This window comes from Suricata suricatta, chromosome 3 (genome assembly GCF_006229205.1).
Source record: "Suricata suricatta isolate VVHF042 chromosome 3, meerkat_22Aug2017_6uvM2_HiC, whole genome shotgun sequence".
Taxonomy (NCBI): domain Eukaryota; kingdom Metazoa; phylum Chordata; class Mammalia; order Carnivora; family Herpestidae; genus Suricata; species Suricata suricatta.
The window spans coordinates 53751280-53772180 of record NC_043702.1 but is presented as its reverse complement, the minus strand read 5'-3'; the positions used below and the strand labels follow the sequence as shown (position 1 = coordinate 53772180).

Sequence of the window (20901 nt, the reverse complement as noted above, 5' to 3'; positions counted from 1 at the left end):
ACATCCTTTCCTATAGGAAAGTTACAGAGATAGGACAGGGTAGTGCTGAGGTTCAAAGCTACACAGTCTGGCTCCCAAATCCTTGTTGTAAATCACTGTATTATGTGGCCTCCATGCCTACGTGGCATAAATTAAATGGCAGAGCAAAGCAAAGCCCCTCTCAAACTGAAGGCATCAGAGCTGTGCACATTCACACTTTCTCCTGCTGCTGCTCACCAGAGCCCATTCCCTCAGCGAGCCAGAGGTCCAGGGCCTGTATTGGAGGTTCTGATTAAGGCCTTTCCTAGTCCCCTTAACCCGACCTCCAGACTCGTGAGGCAGCATGATGAAGAAGGATATCTGCCAGGCTCCCTACCCTCCTGGGGCTTATTTTCAAAAGAAGCCTTTTCACATACAATTTGTAGTGAAGATGGGGCAGGACTAGTCTCAGCCAAAATGCTACAGATAGAAAACTTTTGGTACTTTCACAGCTAACAAAACCCATTTGCCAGCCTCTTGTTGTATTTGGAATTAATCTATTTTGACACTGAGTTCCCTCATAGGGGCCGCCTTTGGGCTGCCCTGAACCCTCATAAAGGCCTTCTACCTAGCATCTTGGAAGTCTCATTCTTCAAACTACCAAACTACCTCTCTTTCTGTTGCAGAAAGTTTTAGTTATTCCTCAATATCTGTATCTTCCTTCTTCCATAATGACAGAGCTCCCGTTTCCTGGCTCCCTTGCGGTTAGTTATGGCCACATGACTGAGTTCTGCCCAATTGTATGTGCAGTGTGCAGGAAATGTCCTCAAAGGGAGATGAAGTACCTTTCATTCCCTGTTTCATTCTGCGTACTGGCTGCAAAGTAGATTAAATTTCTAGGGTGACGTATAGCAGATAACAAGACTGAAGGAGCCTAAGTTTCCAAGTCTTATTGAATGCCATGCCAAATTTAGACTGACAACCTTCTGAACTAAAAAAAAGACGTCTGGAATATGATGGAGAAACAAACTTCTGCCTCCCTTACTCTTATCTGGAATATTTTTGTTACTTACAGGCAACCTTAATCTATTGCCCTGTTTTGCTACTGAGTAGCAAGACCTGTGGCTTTGTTAATATTAATAGAAGAATATCCTCTCTCTGTACCACAGAACTTTAGGAGCTGGTCTCTCCTGATTCAGCCAGTGAATATTAAAAGGATTTGGGAAAATCCTCTCTTAAGATAAAAACTCAGCATGCAAGCCTACTGACATGCATAATACTATTTTGCTTTTAGAAGCTGAGTATCACGTAGCTTTTTCTTTTGTCACCTTTCTGTCTCAAATTCTAATTTCACAGATCTGCCAGCTAGATCAACACCTCTGCCAACTAGAGCAAAGATTGCATTCTGAGAAAAGCAAAAGAGAAGGGCATTATAAATGGTTTTCAAAGTATTATCCCTTTAAGTTACTTGAAAGAAAAGGGTTATGTCTTGTTCCTTTGAATTCCTTATGCCATATTTCCTATCCACATCGTCACCAAATTTCACCTTTAAAAAATGACATGGGGCGCCTGAGTGGCTCAGTTTGTCAATTGTCGCACTCTCAACTTCAGCTCAGGTCATGATCTAGCAGTCCCGAGATGGAGCCCTGCTAGGGGCTCTGCACTGAGCACAGTCTGCTTGGGATTCGCTCTCCTTCTGCCCCTCCCTTGATCATGCCATGTGCTCTCTCAAAATAAGTAAATAAACATATTTTTTTAATGACAGACAAGTTCATAGAGAGAGAAAGTAGACTCAAGATTACCAGGGCTGGGAGGAGGGTGGGACAGGGAGGAGAGTTATGGTTTAGTAGTTCCAGAGTTTCTGTTTACAGTAAGAGATAAATTTTGGAATTAGACAGCAGTGGTGGTTATACAACATTGTGAATGTAATTAATGTCACTGAATTGTACACTTAAAGACAGCTAAAATAGGGGTGTGTGTGTGCCTGGGTGGCTCAGTTGGTTAAGCATCCAACTTCAGCTCAGGTCATGATCTCACAGTTCGTGGGTTTGAGCACTGCATCGGCCTGTGTACTGATGGCTCAGAGCCTGGAGCCTGCTTCAGATTCTGTATCTCCCTCTCTCTCTGCTCCCCCTACCATTCACATTTTGTCTCTCTCTCTCTCAAAAATAAACAAACATTAAAAAAAATAGCTAAACTGGTATACTTTGTTATATATATTTTATCACAGTGAAAATAAATAAAATGCCAGAAAAAAAGTCTATTAAAGGAGTAAAGAGAATGATGCCTACCCTTAAGCCTTTTAATAATCTGCCTCTTCCCATACCTACTTCTTTTTATTCTACTTTCTAATTTTTATGTATACCTCTGGGGGTTAACGAATGTGTGTAAGATATGCTACTATGGTAACCAGCATATTCTGTTTGCTTAGTTGAATAATTGTAAATAAAATCACTTCTCTTAGTACATGGTTTTCTCTATATTTAATGATGTGGGGACAAGGATAAGTAACTTTTTTTTAATTTACATTTTCGTCAGCCAACATACACTGCAATATTGGTTTCAGGAGAATTCAGGGGTTCAACACTTACATTCAACACAAGTGCCCTCCCTAAGGAGAAGTAGTTTCTTAGCAGCCCATACTAAGATTCTGTTGACAGAAAGAGACTTTGAGCAGAACTCTAAGGTAAAAGAGAACCAGAGACTAGGACAGACGCCACGGTGGCTACTCCATGTAACAAAGCAGAGAAGGAACACCTGAATTACATGTAAGCCTGTCAAACCTAATTCTTGTTTAGCTTACATATTATTTGTCCTCTAAGATTATGTATAATTTTATATAGTGTGTAGGATTAGCAGAATCCCCTTTGTATTTTGTCTCCAGGAAATACTTGAACTAAATGAGGAAATCCCAAAGCTCCTTTGTAGGAAAACTGAGGTATGAAAATGTTATTGATGGGAACTTGACACTTGACACTAGATCCCAGGATATTATCTAAGACAATAAATTAATTAACTCATTTAACAAATAAATTCACTAAGACAGTAAAAGGACCAGACAAACCCGAATAAAAGGAAATACAGGAAAATGAAAATCAGCACATAAAAGTATTTAAAATGTATGTGGGGATCTAAGTAAATAAAGTGAAAAGAGACAATCTTAAATGTCTTTTACATTCTTCAAGCCCTCACAGAGAGTTATTTAAGTGTCCTCTATCAAATATGTCTTGAGCATTAACTACATTAGCAGCAACATGAAAGCATTTGTCCTTCCTTCTAGAAGAGAGGAGATTGCGTAACTCAGGGTAATTTAATCTTTTCTACCTTCTACCTATTCACAGCCTTATCCTGATAAGATTGTATCCAGGGCCAGAGGATAGGTAGCGGAATAGGAAGTAGCTATTAGGGTGGTGACTTATGAAAGAGCCTCTGTCCAAAATCCAATTCCTTCATCGACTTGCCTCCATGACTCAAATTCCCACCCTTTGAAAATGTTTGCTTTGGGTTAAAGTATTATTGTCACAAGAATTTTATTAAGACGTAGCTTTCCCTAGGGATAATTAAGATAACTCCAAGCTATGGGATTTGTTGTTGGTGGCGGCTCAGAAGGCCACGTAGGGAACAAGGCGTAGGACAGCCGGATTTCCATATGTGGAGGGCATCAATGGTGTACTCTCTCAGCATTTCAGACAGAAGTCTCTTGTCACTGTACACATTACGTGGCATATTAAAAACTTTTTTTGGAGATCTTTTATTTATTTATTTATTTATTTATTTATTTATTTAGAGAGTGTGTGTCTGTGCACATGTGCACCTGTGCACACATGAGCTGGGGAGGGCCAGAGAGAGAAGGAGAGAATCCCAAGCAGGCTCCACACTGTCCATACAGGAGCCTGACATGGGGCTGGATCTCATGAACTGTGAGATCATGACCTGAGGCAAGAATTTGATGCTTAACTCACTGAGCCACCCAGGTGCCCCAAGACATATTAAAATTTTTGAGTTTATTTGAGCAAAAGTCTATTCAAATGGGGCGGCATCCAATCTAGCAAAAAGAAAGGTACTTCAAGGAGCTGTGCAAAATGGAAGACTTTTATATTGGCAGGAGGGAGCAGACATAAGGAAGTTAAACTAGGCAAAAGAACAGGATGATTATCACAAGGTTACTTTTCTTTAGGGGATGACAGGGACCTATCAGGCACTTATCTAAATAGTGCTGATCAGGTTAATCCTGATTGACTGGTTTAGGAGTCCACTTCCAGGTGAGTGGAACTGTGATCAAGTCTTGGATTGGTGATGTAGAATTTAGCCAAAATAATTCCATTTCAGGTGTATTGTCTTATTTTTAACAACATGCTTTCCTCATTTAATGTTCCATATTGCTACTGATAACCATTTCCCTTTAAATTGTTTTAATTAGTGTTCATTTATCTATCTATCTATCTAAGTACTCTCTACACTCAATGTGGGGCTTGAATTCATGACCCAGGAGAGATCAAGTCTATTTATTAAGCCAGTCAGGTGCTCCCCCACATTTAATTTTAACTAATTATATCTGGATTATATTATCTTGACTCTTCCTACACAAATACATAGACAGTTCTTAATTTACAAACAAGCAAAACACTCACATACTAATTTAAGCCTCCTGCTGCTGGAAAATTCTGAACAGCAATGGAGCTTTTGGTGAATCTTGGGCTGAGAATGTGAAAGAAGGGATGATGCCCCAGTTCAGGATGAGCCTAGGCTGGCTGACTTTAAAATCTTGCTGGTTTACATACATTATCAGCCACTTTCTCCCTTTCCTCGACCCTCAATCTTTCCACATATTGCCTAAAATTCCACCCTCTCCAGTTTGTTCTAATTAATACAATTCAAATGCACCTGAGAGAATTCAAGTAAACTCTTAAAGACTAGTGGCGGGGCGCCTGGGTGGCTCAGTCGGTTAAGCCTCTGGCTTCGGCTCAGGTCAGATCTCACGTTCGTGGGTTCGAGCCCCGCGTCCGGCTCTGTGCTGACAGCTAGCTCAGAGCCTGGAGCCTGCTTCCAGTTCTGTGTCTCCTTCTCTCTCTGCCCCTCCCCCTCTCATGCTCTGTCTCTCTCTGTATCAAAAATAAATTTAAAAAAAAATCTTAAAGAAAAAAAGAGATGAAAAATAAATAAATAAATAAATAAACAAGAAAAAAAAGACTAGTAGGGGCATGATACAAAGGACACAGAAGCCAAATTTGGCACAATTTACATATCAAAAGGAAAAATGCTGCAATTGATTATAAAACATTTAATTAAAAAAAAACCTATGGCAATGTGACTAGAGAAGAGAATGTCTTTATTTTTAGCTTATGCAGGCTAAAGTACTAGGGGAAAAATATCATGTTTGCAATGTATTTCTATACAGAAACAAAAAATATATGGCAAATGGTCAATTGTTGAATCTAGTTGGTAGGTATAAAAGGTGATTTTTGCACAGTTCTTTCAACTTTTCTGTATTTTTAAAATTTTCTATAGGGACCCCTGGGTGGCTGAGTCAGTTAAGCATCCATCTTCGGCTTAAGTCATAATCTCTCAGTATTCTGAGTTGGAGCCCCACACTGGATTTTGCCCTGACAGTGTGGGCCTGCTTGGGATCTTCTCCCTCTTTTTCTGCCCATCCCCCAACCCCCATTCTCTCTCTCACACACAAAATAAATGAATAAACTTTTTTTTTTGAAAAAAAATTATTTAGTGAGAGAGAGAAAACATGAGAAGCAAGGAGCTTGATATGGGGCCTGAACTCACTAACTGTGAAATCATGACCTGAGCAGAAACCAAGAGGCCGGATGTTTAACTAACTAAGCCACCCAGGCACAACTCGTATCCCTGCAAGAAAACTTAAAAAAAATTCTATAATAAAAAATAAATATTAGATATATATAAAGTTTAACCCCAGTTTATTTCAGTGTACCTACCATTCATGCTGGGTAGGATGTGAATTGCAACTGGGCTGTCTCCCTTGAAGACCTGACGCTTTCCAAATCTCTTCCAGTGGAGTGCCAAATAGGGACTGTGCTGTACTATAAGTACACTTGTGCATATTATCTCATTTAACCTTTTAAAGAATATATTACTATTTCCACAGCTACTTAGTATTAGAAGCTGGCTATGCAACTCAAATGCTCACCTTTCCTCTTCTTTCAAAAGAAGAAAAGCATCAAACCCCACAAAAAATCATTTTATTTTCTCTCTCTGTTTTATCTCTAGCCAAGGTGTTTTCTCACTTTCCTATATTAATTTAAGATGTGGCATCTAGCACAATTTCCTTCTCTATGCGAAGCCCTACTGTCATCAGAAATGAATTCATGTTCATGTCTAACCAACCTAAGGTTACATTTCCATGATTCTAACATTAGGGCCCCATTTGGACAATCACAAAGACTTGAAAGACAACCAAGAGCCAGGGCAGGGCTGATTGATAAGGTTCATCTCCTATATGACTCTTTAGTCAAGAGTGGGAGAGGTGATCGAGTTAAGAAAAACGAAAAACCAGAAATATGTTTACAAAAAAAAAAAGGTGGGGTGGGGCACCTGGGTTAAGCATCCTACTTCGGCTTGGGTCATGATCTCACAGTTTGTGGGTTTGAGCCCTGTGATGGGCTCTGTGCTGACAGCTCTGAGCCTGGAACCTGCTTCAGATTCTGTCTCCCCCTCTCTCTGCCCCTCCCATGCTCATGTTCTTGTCTCTCTCTGTCTCTCAATAATAAATAAACATTAAAATTAAAAAAAAAGGACAAGATATAACTCCCAAAACAGACCTTAATGAACAAAAGTAAGTGCTTTACTTGATAGAGTTCAGAGCAATCCTATAAAAATTGAAGCCTCAAAACTATCCAGTGGTTTCTCCTGTCAGAGTAAAAACCAAAATTCTTATAACTTCCTACAAGTCCTGCATGATCACATCTCTTATTACCTCTGATCTTACTCCAGTTCTTCCCCCCCCCCCCCCCCCCCCCCCCCCCCCCCCCCCCCCCCCCCCCCCCCCCCCCCCCCCCCCCCCCCCCCCCCCCGCCGCCATTCCCCCGCCCCACCCCCACAGTCACTCTGCTTCTACCAAAGAGCTTCCTTGCTCAAATACTCCAAACAAGACCCTGCTTTAGGGTGTGAAAAAGAAAGCCAAGGGCTCAAGATGGAATCACTCACCCCAGGACAGCAAATCAAGACTTAGTTGCAGTTTCAACTTCTCCAGGAGTGGAATTTTGAGCCAATCAAGCTGGAAATTTTCTTGTAGGCACCAGAGACTGTCACAGGGGTCCTCACCATCTCCCCCCTAAAGGAAGATAAGGTACTTGATCTAATAAAACACCTTCCCCCCATCCCCCAATCCTTCCTCCTAGGGGAAAGTAACCTGGCCAGAAACAACTCTTTTCTTTTGCTAATAACTTCTTGCCCCACCCTCCTTTCTATAAAAGCCATTTTATACAACTCCTCAGAGGAGGCACCTCTAATAGCTAGGTGAGATGCTCCACAATTCAACCTTCAAGATGTACTCAGTTGATGTGGTACCTGGGTGGCTCAGTTGGTTGAACATCTGGCTTTGGCTCCAGTCATGATTTTGCAGTTTGTGGGTTTGAGCCCTGTGTCAGGCTCTGTGCAGACAGCTAGCTCAGAGCCTGCCTGTTTTCAGATTCTGTGTCTCTCTCCCTCTCTGACCCTCCCCTGTTCATGCTATCTCTTTCTCTCTCTCTCAAAAATAAATTTTAAAAAACATTTAATAAAATATACTCGGTTGAATTTTATTAAAAAAATTTTTTTAATGTTTATTTATTTTTGAGAGACGGAGACAGAGTGTGAGCAGGGGAGGAGCAGAGAGAGAGGGAGACACTGAATCAGAAGCAGGCCCCAGGCTCTGAGCTGTCAGCACAGAGCCTGATGCAGGACTTTGAACCCATAGACGTGGGATCATGACCTGAGCCAAAGTTGGAGGCTTAACCAACTGAGCCACCCAGGTGTCCTGAATTTTGCTTTTTACCAAGGGTCTGTGCACTTGGTATTTTCTATTCCCATATAATCTATTTTGTTTATTGTCTGCTCCCCTCAGTTTGAATGTAAGCTCCATGAACACTGTCTTCTCTCTCTCTCTTTTTTTTTTTTTTCCTGTGAGGTATCCCTAGCACCTAAAATATTTTCAGGCACATGGCTGGTGCTCCATAAATATTTGTTGAGTGAACATATGACCCAATGAGTAACTCACTTGTCCAATCTTAAACCAATTACCATAGCTTACAGGTGTCACCAGCGAGACTCCCAATGACCCTCACTAACTTCACAAGTATGTTAACCTTATCTTTTAGAGGCAAACAACAGAAAGAGCTCCTGCTGGACTAGACAAGTTTGAGTTTGACCACTGATGGACCACTGCAGAAGAGGGCATGGAATGGTGGACAGTTACTTCTATCTCATTAAATGAGATAAATGTTAAAATCTCCACCCAAGGAGGAGTACAAACCTCACTAACATAACATACCATGTTTGTTACATACATATGCATGTATAGGCATGTTTCCTATGTATGCATGACCTTATCACCTCTACATATGATGACAAAACTCTTCTTTCTGAATATTTACCCTAATACTAAATAAAAGGAACCCACTCACCCCTGCTTGGGGAACCTGGCTTTGGAAGGTATTCCCTGTGATCTCCTTATTTGTTGCAAATAAAGTTTGCTTTGTGTGACACCACCATCTGGTGTAGTCTTTATTTGTAACTCACCAAGGAGCAAACTCCTTAGTTCAGTAGCAAAGGGATACAATGTTCCAATTGGCCAGGCCTAAGTTACATGCCGTTCCCACTGCCAGGGATGGGATCAGCTCCCGATGAACCATGTAGTTTGGGAATGAGAAGTGGGTAGTTCCATAGGAAAATCAGAGTGCTATTACTAGAAGGGAACTGGATGCTAGATAGGTGAAATCACAGATATTTATTCCAGAAGACATGACAAGGAAAACACAGGGAGGTCATTTGTGAAAGACCTATTACAAAGATTTTAGCTTTTTCAAACTTTCAAGTTGGGACCTGAGAAAGAGCATAATCAGTGTGCATGATTCATTAATACTTCTAGTATCAATGACCTCCTCATCCTTTAAATGCCCCACCTGTGGGGTGTGTGTGGTATATGTATGTGTATGTGCATGTGTGTTTGGGAAGAGGGTATGATCTACCCTATCATTTCAACACACTTATCAGAACTGGCCACTGTGAGAAGATAATGTTAAATGACATTTTGGATAAAGGGTTAGTATACCAAAATCTATAAATAACTTGTCAAACTCAACACCCAAAAAACAAATAATCCAGTGAAGAAATGCACAAAAGACATGAACAGGCACTTTTTCAAAGAAGACATCCAGATGGGTAACAGACACATGAAAAGATGCTCAACATTGCTCATCAATGGAGAACTCCAAATCAAAACCACAAAGAGATACCACCTCACACCTGTCAGAATGGCTAAAATGAACAACTCAGGAAACAACAGATATTGGCAAGGATGCAGAGAAAGGGGAACAGTTTTGCACTGCTGGTGGGAATGCAAACTGGTGCAGCCACTCTGGAAAACAGTACAGAGGTTCGTCAAAAATTAAAAATAGAGAGGCACCCAGGTGACTCAGACAATTAAGCATCTGACTTCGTATCAGTTCAAGATCTCACAATTCATGAGTTCGAGCCCCATTTCGGGTGAGCTCGAGCCATACTTCGGGTGAGTACAAGCCCCACTCTGGGTGAGCTTGAGACCCACTTTGAGTGAGCAGGAGCCCTGCTTCAGGTGAGCCCTGCTTTTCTCTCTGTCTCTCTGCTCCTTGTGGGAATCTCTCTTTCCCTCTCCCTCTCTCTCACTCTGCCCCTTGCTCACTTATGCCCTCTCTCAAAAAAAAAAAAAAATAATAATTTAAAAATAGAGCTACCCTACAACCCAGCAATTGCACTTCTAGGTATTTGTCCAAAGGACATCAAAAACACTGATTCAAAGGGGCACATGCATCCCAATGTTTATAGCAGCACTATTGACAATACAAATTATGGAAAGAGCCCAAATGCCCATCAACTGACAAATGGATAAAGAAGCTGTGGTATACATACAATGGAATATTACTCAGTGATCCAAAAGAATAAAATCTTGCCATTTGCAACAACATGGATGGAACTAGAATGTATTATACTAAGCAAACTAGGTCAGTGAGAGAAAGATAAATATATGAATCCACTCATATGTGGAATTTAAGAAACAAAATAGATGAATAGAGGGGAAGGGAAGGAAAAATAAGATGAAAACAGAGGGAGGCAAACCATAAGAGACTCTTAAATACAGAGAACAAACTGAGGGTTGCTGGAGGGTTGGGTGCGGTGATGGGCTAAATGGATGATGCACATTAAAGAGGGCACTTATCATGATGAGCACTGGGTGGTGTATGTAAGTGATAAATCACTAAATTCTACTCCCGAAATCATTATTACACTAAATGTTAACTAACTTGGGTGCCAATAAAAATTTTAAAAATTTAAAATTTAAAAAATTGCTAAAAAATAATCCCCCCCAAACCCCCCCCCCAAAACTGACTGCTACTTTAATCTCCCCGGTGAGCATATGCAAATTCCCTGAGGGTTCTCAGTACTACAAATCTTCTGTAAACAGTGGGAGAGGAAATGGAGGAAAGAACCAGAGAGGAGCTGAGGGAACTACGAAGGGGAGGATCAATGTCCTAAATAAAGACAAGATAGGAGAACACCTAAAAAGGGACAGGCAGTAATACCAGTCCCTGGGGAAGGTGGTGTGCTGTGGATTCAATGTCTGTGTTTGCCTCCAAATTCATATGTTGGAACCCTAATCCCCAATGTGTTTGTAACTCCCAGTATGTTGGGAGATGGGGCCTTTTGGAGACAAATCATTAAGTTAGAGTACTTGTGATGGGATGAATGTTCTTATAAAGAAGAAATACAAGAGCTAGCTCTCTCGCTCTCTCTCTCTCTCTTCCATGTGAGGACACAGCAAGAAGCAAGCCATCTGCAATCAGCAGGAAGGCTCCACAAGAACCCACCCATGCTGGCACTCTGATAGACTTCCCAGGCTAAACCTGAAAAATAAATGTTTTTTAATTCACTCAGTCTGTGGTATTTTGTTAAGCAGCCTGAACTAAGTCAAAGTTATGGTTATACACACACATTCAAATATTTTTAAGTTATTGATCAAGCCTAGAAGAAAATATAAATGAAAAGACACTAAGTTATTGAGTGTGGTTAAATCTATGTAACAGGATTTGTGTTTTACTTTAAATACTCTTTATTTAAAAACCAAGATTTTAGAAAAACTAAACTATTATCATATTCTGAATATAGTGGGGGGTAACAAAGCTTATAATCTTTTACACTTCCTCTTTTCTAAGAATTACCTGTCCAAAATACTTTCATTCAATTTCCATTCTCTTTTAGTTCTGACTCTGCCATCATATTAATCTAGGAAGAAATCAATTCTTTGATCTGCATAACAGTTTCCTCATTTACAAAATAAGGCATGCAATCTAGGTAGTGCTGCCCAACTACAGTACTTTGGCATGTTGGTATCCTGGATATGAGTAAAGAAACTGACTTCTGCAATGGGGCAGTTAAGAAGGGCCAGGGAGAGCCCGAGCCCCCTGGGCCAGTACCTCTGGCTGTGAGCAGCCTTGTTTAGGTCTCTTTAGGACAGTCTGTGCAAAGCAGTCTGGGGTGTATGCCAAAGCAGCAGCAGGCACAGCCAACAACAACCAGCACTTAGCAGCTCTGCTCAATGTGCAGGGCCAAGGAGATGCCTGTCACTTGGGCAACCATACGCAAAGCAACTCACTGCCCATCAGGGACTGAAGATTTTGGAGCCAGCGCTCAAGTTTGTGATCCGGATATCCCGGGGTTACAGCACACAGCCTCAGGGGTGGTCTATTAGAGGGCAAAAGAGGAGCCTGGGCAGAGTAGGGTTTCTAGTGGGCTCAACTCCAGGCAATGCCCTAAATATGTTTTAACATATAGTGGCTATTTCTATCCCTTTGTAACAATGTACTCTTTTTCTGGTGCCCAGGCTATCTGCTGACAATGTATGCATGTTCTGAAAACTACAGTGTCAATATGGAAATCCTGATATAAAAATATACTATTGGGTTCCAAATCCATTTGCATTATCTTATGAAATTGCAATATAACATTTGTCAGTAAAAAGAAAAGGGTTGTTATTCTTTAAATATAATTATAATTGTAAATTTTGAATAGTTGTATAGAATGGTTTTAAATTTTCTATTACCCACTTATGTGATCAGTCCCTCACTGATATTTACTGTTTGGAATAGAAGAAGTTTATCATTAAGAAGTCTGGATCAGAAACTGCATAAAGCCACTTCTACCATAAAACCTAACTTGAAATGTATTCACAGGATGAGCATTTAATGATCAAGTTGATCACGAAAAAATGTGGAAAATTTTTAAAGATTTATTCTAATTTATTTATTTATTTATTTTTATCAGTGGAAGGTAGATCCACAAAGCTGGTTTATTTATTTATTTATTTTTTTGAGAGACAGAGAGAGACAGCATGAGCAGGGGAGGGTCAGAGAGAGAGGGAGACACAGAATTGGGAGCAGGATCCAGACTCTGAGCTAGCTGTCAGCACAGAGCCCGATGCGGGGCTCGAACCCATGAACTGTGAGATCATGACCTGAGCCAAAGCTGGATACTTAACCAACTGAGCTACCCAGGCACCCCAGATTTATTCTAATTTAGTTTGTAATGTCTTCTCTAATGCACTGTAATTTTTTATAATTATATAATGTCATGACTTTTTTTTTTTTACCATCAGTTCGATGCCTCCAAATCTCTTCCTTTATGTAACCTAGTGTGCTGTGCAAAAATTATCTTTTTCTGTATGTGTTATAATACGAAAGAAGTTGAGAGGCCCTAATATAATTAATTTATAGTGTGCCTACCATCTCATCTCACCCTAGGACACTTGTCCCCTGCTTCCCACACCATATACCCTCTTTCTCTTTCTCACATTTCAAAGAGAGCCAGGGCTACAGGATGGACAGTGGCCGAGGTTTAAATCTGTATCCAAAAGGGTCAAATTCTCCAGCATGGATATTTGTATGAGATACTTTGTGGCTGCAGGGCTGAATGGAAAGCTTAGACAAAAACATGACAAATAGCTAATGTCAAAAAAAACACTCAACAGCAAACCTGGACATATCCAAAGAGAGGAATCTACATTTACTGAAGGACAAAACACGTGAATGAATGTACTGACATATCATGTTCCCAGATGGAAGTACTTAATACTCCCTCCTCCATCATTTCTCATATGAATATAAGAATTTAATATAATTAAAAAAGAATAATAGCAAATTATGATTACTATTACTAATTAGAAGTAACTTGGATAGCAAACACCTAGACAGACATGCCCTATAGTAATGCCAAGTGATCAGCTGTTTTTTAAGTAGGCTCAATGCTCACTGTGGGGCTTGAACTCATGACTCTGCGATCAATAGTCACATGCTATACCAACTGAGCAGGCCAGGCACCCCCAAGTGATCAGTCTTCTTGATGACCCTTGCAGTGGCTCTTAGGTACCTTGGTGTAGATACTACCTGCCTAAATAAGGTCTTTAACTTCCTGTTTTTCTAAGTACTCAGAATTGACCAAGTTATTCATGACTATTTCACAACAATCAAACTCACAAAGCCAGATGTATTAACGAGACACTAAGGATATATATTTCCTGAATGTCTTAACTACTTTCGTTGGCTATCAGGAGTACCTGATAAAAATACATAATGGTTTGCTTGTGATGTGGAATCATAATGGGAGTCTGCTTGAGAGAGTTATTTCATCCAAGTTACAGTAAGACCTCATGACTGGTTTCTGCCTCAGAACAGAGTAGTTTTTGTTCATGGCTCCTCAATAAAACACCTGTTCCACTTGGCAGTACTAGATAAACATCAACAAATTCTTATTCTTTGTGCTCCCTTTTCCAAACTCCAAGCTCACTATTTCCTATTTAACACAAACTGCTTTTCAAGAGATTTATAATACACTTGATTAGATTTCTAATCTTTCCAAAGGAGCGCCTGATCATTTATAAAGTAGCTGGCAGCTTCTTTATGGATCATTACATTAAAATACTGGGCATTTCTTAGCAGGGCAGGGAGAATTGTCAACTGTGGCCACTTTCATCAGTACCTTTGTTTAAACATGGACCGGCAGATTATTAATTTACAGCTCCCATAGGTGTTGGAGATCACCTAATTTCACCTCCACTTTCATTTAAAAAACTAAAACTACAGCTGAGTAGGTCGAATTAGAATTAAGACTACATGGAGAAAGGGTTATTAGATCTGTTTTAACTCCTTCTCGTTCGCTATACTTCAAAACCCAGTTGGAAACATTAAGGTAAACATCGCTCGCACAAAGGAAGCCTAAGTGACCACCATTCTAGAAATCTTATAAATCATTCCTTTACGTCCGCAAGAACAGCTCTTTCAGCTTTACACATTAACCAGAAGTTAGAAATCAGTGAAGACAGATTTCTTGAGTTCAGTGAGTACCTAATGAACTGACCTCGACCACCTGCCTCAGCTAAGGTAGAAATTTCACTAGGGCAGCCGCGTTTTGAGGCCTTTCCAAGGTGCCCGGGACTCATACATGCCGGGGTCGCAAAGATATCTCACAGTGATAGGTATCGCAGTCACAGAATCTGGTCTCTGGCATTTGGAACAGTGCGAGGAAGTGCCGAGGGGCCCACAGGGTCCCAGATGGCTTTCTTGCGACCTTAAAGGACAGGTGAGAAAAGTGCGATTTTATTCAGGCACGGGAATAAAATGAATTCGCGAAAGCAAACCGAGAAGCCTACGTGGGGGAGGGGAAAGAAGCGCGAGAAGAAAGAAAAAAGCCTTTTCTCCGGTGACGCGCAATCACGAGGCAGTCTCCCGACGTGGGCGCTCACTATTGGCTGAATCCGAGCTGACGTCCCCGCCGCAGCCCGGGCGCGAACGGCGGAAAAGGCGGCGCCGCACTGGACGTTGGCGAGGCGCGCGCGCTCCCGCGGCCCGGCCCGCCCCTGCTCCCCGCCCGCCAACCCGCTCGTCCATTCCCTCTTCGCGCCCAGTTGGCCACGCCCCCTTCCGAACTCGCCCTTCCCCCGCAGGCCGGTGGCGCGCGGAAAGAGCATCACGTGATAACTAGCCCCGCCTCTTCCTCTCGGTCCCATATTGAACTCGAGTTGGAAGAGGCGAGTCCGGTCTCAAAATGGAGGTAAAACCGCCGCCCGGTCGCCCCCAGCCCGACTCCGGCCGTCGCCGCCGCCGCCGGGGGGAGGAGGTATTAGGGGGAGAGCGGGGGGTTGATGGGTAGTGGCCGACGTGGGGGGGGGCCTAGCTCGGTGGGAGCGGGGAGGCCGGGTGGACCGTGTCGACTGTCCCGCGCTCTGCGTTGAGACGGGCGGTGGGAGGGGGGAGGGGAGCGGGCCTCGGAGGCCTCCTGGGGACTCTTCGCCCCCCCCTTGCCTTCTCCTTCGGCTGCACAGGTGGCCCCTCGGATGCGTTTTGTGCCTGGGGAGATCTCGGGAGAGGAACTGGTCGGCTAGCCGCGCGGCCTCGGATCCGAGACCGAGGGCGGCATGGCGGGCCTCGGCGGGAGCGGTTGGGAGGAGGCGGTGGGGGAGGGGAGGGGACGAGCAGTCACATCCGGGCGAGCGAGCAGGCGGGCGGCGGCCACATTGACATTGATCCGCTGCCGCGTTACGAAATGGCGCATTGGGCCGCAATGGCCGCCGCCTCGCTCCGCCGCTGGGAAAGAGCGCGGGATTGGAAGGAAGCAGGAGGAGGCGGCTCGGCAGAAAATGCCACAAGCGTTCTCGGGTCCTGGGGCCTAGTGCTTTCGCTGAAGTTCTGCTCGCGCGTTTCTAGACCTTTCAGATCTAAGACGACGAGAATTTTCATTCTCCTGTTTTTTTCTTCGCAGCACCCAGTTGACAATAATGAAATTTTTAAAAAGTTTGCTGCCTTAAAATACTTCCTGATCTGCCATTCTTGCTAAAGTACTTAGAATTCTACGTATTTTCGCGCCTTGTGGGTTGGTTCTGGTTTAGTTTCTTTGAATTTTGTTGCAGAGGACTGCAACCACAGTTGAATTTTTTCTGTTTGAGATAATTATATGTGGGTTATAATTTTCTTTGTGTCAGCTTTGTGTTTTGTCGATTAAATGCAGTTAGCCAAGATTGATAAGACAGGCTACGTGAATGGTGCTTTAGGCTATTAATCATTTAACATTTTTTCTAGCATGTGACAGTCTTTTCATATTAAATGCCTTAAGATATCTACTTTGGAAGACACACGAAGACATTAGAATGTAAATGTGAGCCCCTTTATTTAAGGACTTTGGATGAACTATTCTTAATGCATGCATTACATGGCAGTTCATGTAACTTATTAAGGAGCTAATTAAATTGCAAAACAATTCAGGCCATATCGTATCTTAATTTTTTAAATCTCTTTTTTTTAATGTGTTCCGTTCTTGTCAGCATTATGTATTACATTTAATATAACTTGTCCTTTTTGTGATCCTGTGTTTTTGAAATTTTTGCCATGTGGTACAAGTGCAAATACAAATTGGTTCTAGAAAGCTATCAAGATCAATGGTGGGTTTCTTTTTGTCATATTTGAAGAAAGAATGCTGATTTAGCCCGGTATTGAGGAATGCCTGTTTTAACATTTTGATTTTCTTCAAGCTGATGAATTTTTAAAAACTTAACCACTCAGAACCTTTAAGTTCTTCGTGGTTTTGTGGTTTAAAATTAAATGCTTGAAACGTAGACTGAGGGAAGGCATGAAAATAATGGCTTGGATGGAACATTGCTTTTAAAACACAGTAGCAGCTTTTAAACTCTGTCCCCAGATACTTTTAGTTGAAGTCTAAAGTTAAGGGACTTTTGATTCTGAAATTTTCTTGGACTTCAGTGTAGGTGAATACTGTTGGCATTTGAAAGGCTGGCTATAGAATTTTTTGGTGTTGGTACCTTTAATCAGTTGATGTGTGATCTTACTCCAATTTTTAATTGGACAAAGTATTAATGGTACTGGAATTTGACGTGTTTATTATTTGTAGCAGATTAAAGACGTGCGCACCTTAGTAATTCATCTGCTAGAAGAAATAAAATGTATTTGTTTTCTCAGGGCCATGATCCAAAGGAACCAGAACAGTTGAGAAAACTGTTTATTGGTGGTTTGAGCTTTGAAACTACAGATGATAGTTTAAGAGAACATTTTGAAAAATGGGGCACACTTACAGATTGTGTGGTAAGTTAACTACAAGAACAGAAAAGGTGGTTAAGGTATGTGGGACCTGTACAGATGTATTTCAGTTCTTTAAAATTTGTTTTATAGGTGATGAGAGACCCCCAAACAAAACGTTCCAGGGGTTTTGGTTTTGTGACTTACTCTTGTGTGGAAGAGGTGGATGCAGCGATGTGTGCTCGACCACACAAGGTTGATGGGCGTGTAGTGGAACCAAAGAGAGCAGTTTCTAGAGAGGTATTTTGATAATGCTATGCTGTATAATAATGCAAAACCGTTGAATTTGGATTTGGTTTTTGACATGTATTTTTTTATTTGTAGGATTCTGTAAAGCCTGGTGCCCATCTAACTGTGAAGAAAATTTTCGTTGGTGGTATTAAAGAAGATACAGAAGAATATAATTTGAGAGACTACTTTGAAAAGTATGGCAAGATTGAAACCATAGAAGTAATGGAGGACAGGCAGAGTGGAAAAAAGAGAGGATTTGCTTTTGTAACCTTTGATGATCATGATACAGTTGATAAAATCGTTGGTAAGTAGAAAATTAATTGGAACTTGAATGAGAAAAAAAAGATTCTTTTGTGCTATGCTAGATTTACCAAATGGCTTCTCATTTTGTATTGTTTCATAGCATAGAAAGCATATGGTTCAGTTTTCATAAATGACTACATCTGTGTAACCAGCATCCGGATCAAGAAATGAACCTTATTAACATTCCAAAACACTCCCTCATTTCTACTCAGTCACTACTTTCTTGATGATATTTTAATAAGTTTAATAAAGGTTATCATTTATTTGTGTTTTTCCAAACATCAAATAACTTATGTTTGTTTGTTTGATTAAAAAAAAATTTAGTTCAGAAATACCACACTATTAATGGGCATAATTGTGAAGTGAAAAAGGCCCTTTCTAAACAAGAAATGCAGTCTGCCGGATCACAAAGAGGTGAGTAGAACAGTATATATATATACACACACACACACAGTAGAAGTGAGTGGTTTTGTAAGGTTTTTAAAGATCTTCCTTGCCCATGTTGAAGGTCGTGGAGGTGGATCTGGCAACTTTATGGGTCGTGGAGGAAACTTTGGAGGTGGTGGTAACTTTGGCCGCGGTGGAAACTTTGGTGGAAGAGGTAAGATAGTTACCTCCTAATGGGTCTACCTAAAATGTATTGCTGAGTTGAGTATTTATTTTTAATTCCTACCTTTTCTTCAGGAGGCTATGGTGGAGGTGGTGGCAGCAGAGGTAGTTATGGAGGAGGTGATGGTGGATATAATGGATTTGGAGGTGATGGTAAGATTTTAACTGATGTTTTGACTTTATGTACATTGTTGAAGTTAAACATTGTTTTTAATTTTAATTAAAACTTGCATGGCTTACCATTAAAGTACAATTATTAATGACCTAGAGGACCAAAATTTTTTTGTCCTCTAAATTTTTAACATTAGCTAGTTCCCTTTGGGTAATAACATTTATTGTACTAGCAGTTGATCCAGATTGTCTCAGTGGATACTGTTCACTGTTTAGTGAACTTCAAAAAATTAGAACAATTTTTTTTAGTATGAAAAGATAAGTTGTAAGCTTTTATCTTATTTTTCTCACTGGCCTAGGTTTTGGATGCTGTGTTAATGAGGTATTACCAGCCTTAGAGTGTTAAGTCATTGGTTTATTTTCCAGTTAGTGGTAATATAAATAAAAGTTTAGTAACTTGATTCTTCACATTTGTGGATTTTGTATTTGTTTGTTTTTTTTTTTAAGGTGGCAACTATGGTGGTGGTCCTGGTTATAGTAGTAGAGGAGGCTATGGTGGTGGTGGACCAGGATATGGAAACCAAGGAGGTGGCTATGGTGGCGGTGGAGGAGGATATGATGGTTACAATGAAGGAGGAAATTTTGGAGGTGGTAAGCTTTTACTTGTTTCAAATACTCCATATTATTTATAGTTCATTATAGTTTTAAAAAGTATTAAAATTGTAGCATTTGGTCAAATCATAATGTTAGAAAGTACTCAAATGATGGGTCACGAAACTCAATTTTCCTTGCTGGCTGTTAAGCAAATTGGTAAACTGTGTTCAACTCTTATATAATTGAAATAGACATTTTTTAGTAACCTGTTGCCAGAATTATTTCTAGGTACTTTAAAATTGGACAGATGAGAACTGCAAATTGGATGTGCAGACATGTTGAGATGAATCAGTTGTCATCTGGTGTTTAGGTGACAGGAATATTTTGAATTTTAATGTCATAGGTACATTTCAGATAATAAGTTTCCATTATAATTCCATGATACCATAGGTGAAGAGCTTTGTTACAAATACATTGAGTTTTGTTGGGGTGTGTTAATGTTTCAACAGAAGATTTTTAAGTATCATGTTAAGTTACTTAACTTTTAAGTAAGCTCTGTGCCCAGCCTGGGGCTTGAACTCAAAACCCCAAGATTGAGTTGCATACTCTATACCCACTGGGCCAGACAGGTCACCTTGAGGTTTTTTTTGTTTGTTTTAGAGATGGGGCTGGGGCAGAGAGCAAGGGAGAGAATCTCCATGCTGAAAGCATGGAACCCCCATGTAAGGCTCCATCTCAAGACCATGAGATGATGACCTGAGCCGAGAGCAAGAGTTACACACTTACTGGACTGAGTCATCCATTTTTTTAAATAATAACTCATTTATAATAAATTCTTTGTCATTGGTACAAAAGTTGTGCTACGTCAGAATTAGAAACAAGCACATTTCTGATGATGTTAGTGGTATGAAGGCAAGAATAGGAACTGGGGTGTAGCGTCTAATGTGGACAAAAGATGGCACCTATCTACGTAGAAGGTCTTCTGGACCATCTTCACTCTGATTCCTTCTCTCCTACTTATGTCTGAGGTCTGCTAGTTGGGTCTCTGTTGGTGGAGTTGGTAGCTCTATAAACTGTTTTCAAATGGGTTGCGTTTTGAGTGTTACTGAGTGTGCTGGCTGTCATGAAAATAGGGACATATGTTTAAAGAGGAAAATAATTGTGTGGGTCAATCACGAACAAAACTTTGTAATTTCAGGTAACTATGGTGGTGGTGGGAACTATAATGATTTTGGGAATTATAGTGGACAACAGCAATCAAATTATGGACCCATGAAGGGGGGCAGTTTTGGTGGAAGAAGCTCGGGCAGTCCCTATGGTGGTAAGTATTTTTTATTTTTCTGGGTGTTGTTTTCCATGAACTTCTTAATTTTAAAACTTACCACAAATTGTTTTTAAACCATTTGTGTATTTATAGGTGGTTATGGATCTGGTGGTGGAAGTGGTGGATATGGTAGCAGAAGATTCTAAAAATTTTCAGAAGAAAAGGGTAGGTATCTTTAAATTTTTATCATGATGATAAAAAATATGTGGAACTGTTCACTGAGTGTAATAATTTTTTTATCCTGTATTATTCAACAGGCTACAGTTCTTAGCAGGAGAGAGAGCGAGGAGTTGTCAGGAAAGCTGCAGGTTACTTTGAGACAGTCGTCCCAAATGCATTAGAGGAACTGTAAAAATCTGCCACAGAAGGAACGATGATCCATAGTCAGAAAAGTTACTGCAGCTTAAACAGGAAACCCTTCTTGTTCAG

At 40.8% G+C, this 20901-nt stretch overlaps 1 protein-coding gene across 3 annotated transcripts; it reads left to right on the top strand.

Moving 5' to 3' along the window:
* The first annotated feature begins 15167 nt into the window (after nt 1-15167).
* Nucleotides 15168-20895, top strand: HNRNPA3 (heterogeneous nuclear ribonucleoprotein A3). Of its 3 annotated transcripts, none has more exons than XM_029934342.1 (11): nt 15168-15264; nt 17184-17306; nt 17394-17540; nt 17625-17835; nt 18159-18248; nt 18343-18435; nt 18519-18596; nt 19062-19205; nt 20347-20469; nt 20566-20637; nt 20730-20895. In XM_029934342.1, the coding sequence occupies exons 1-10, from the start codon at nt 15259-15261 to the stop codon at nt 20616-20618; spliced, it is 1068 nt and encodes a 355-aa protein (XP_029790202.1). In that variant the 5' UTR covers nt 15168-15258; the 3' UTR covers nt 20619-20637; nt 20730-20895. The 3 variants fall into 3 exon arrangements, with proteins under 3 accessions (XP_029790202.1, XP_029790200.1, XP_029790201.1); XM_029934340.1 differs by having other exon boundaries at nt 15201-15330; XM_029934341.1 differs by having other exon boundaries at nt 15202-15330; nt 19062-19202.
* Nucleotides 20896-20901: the final 6 nt, after the last annotated feature.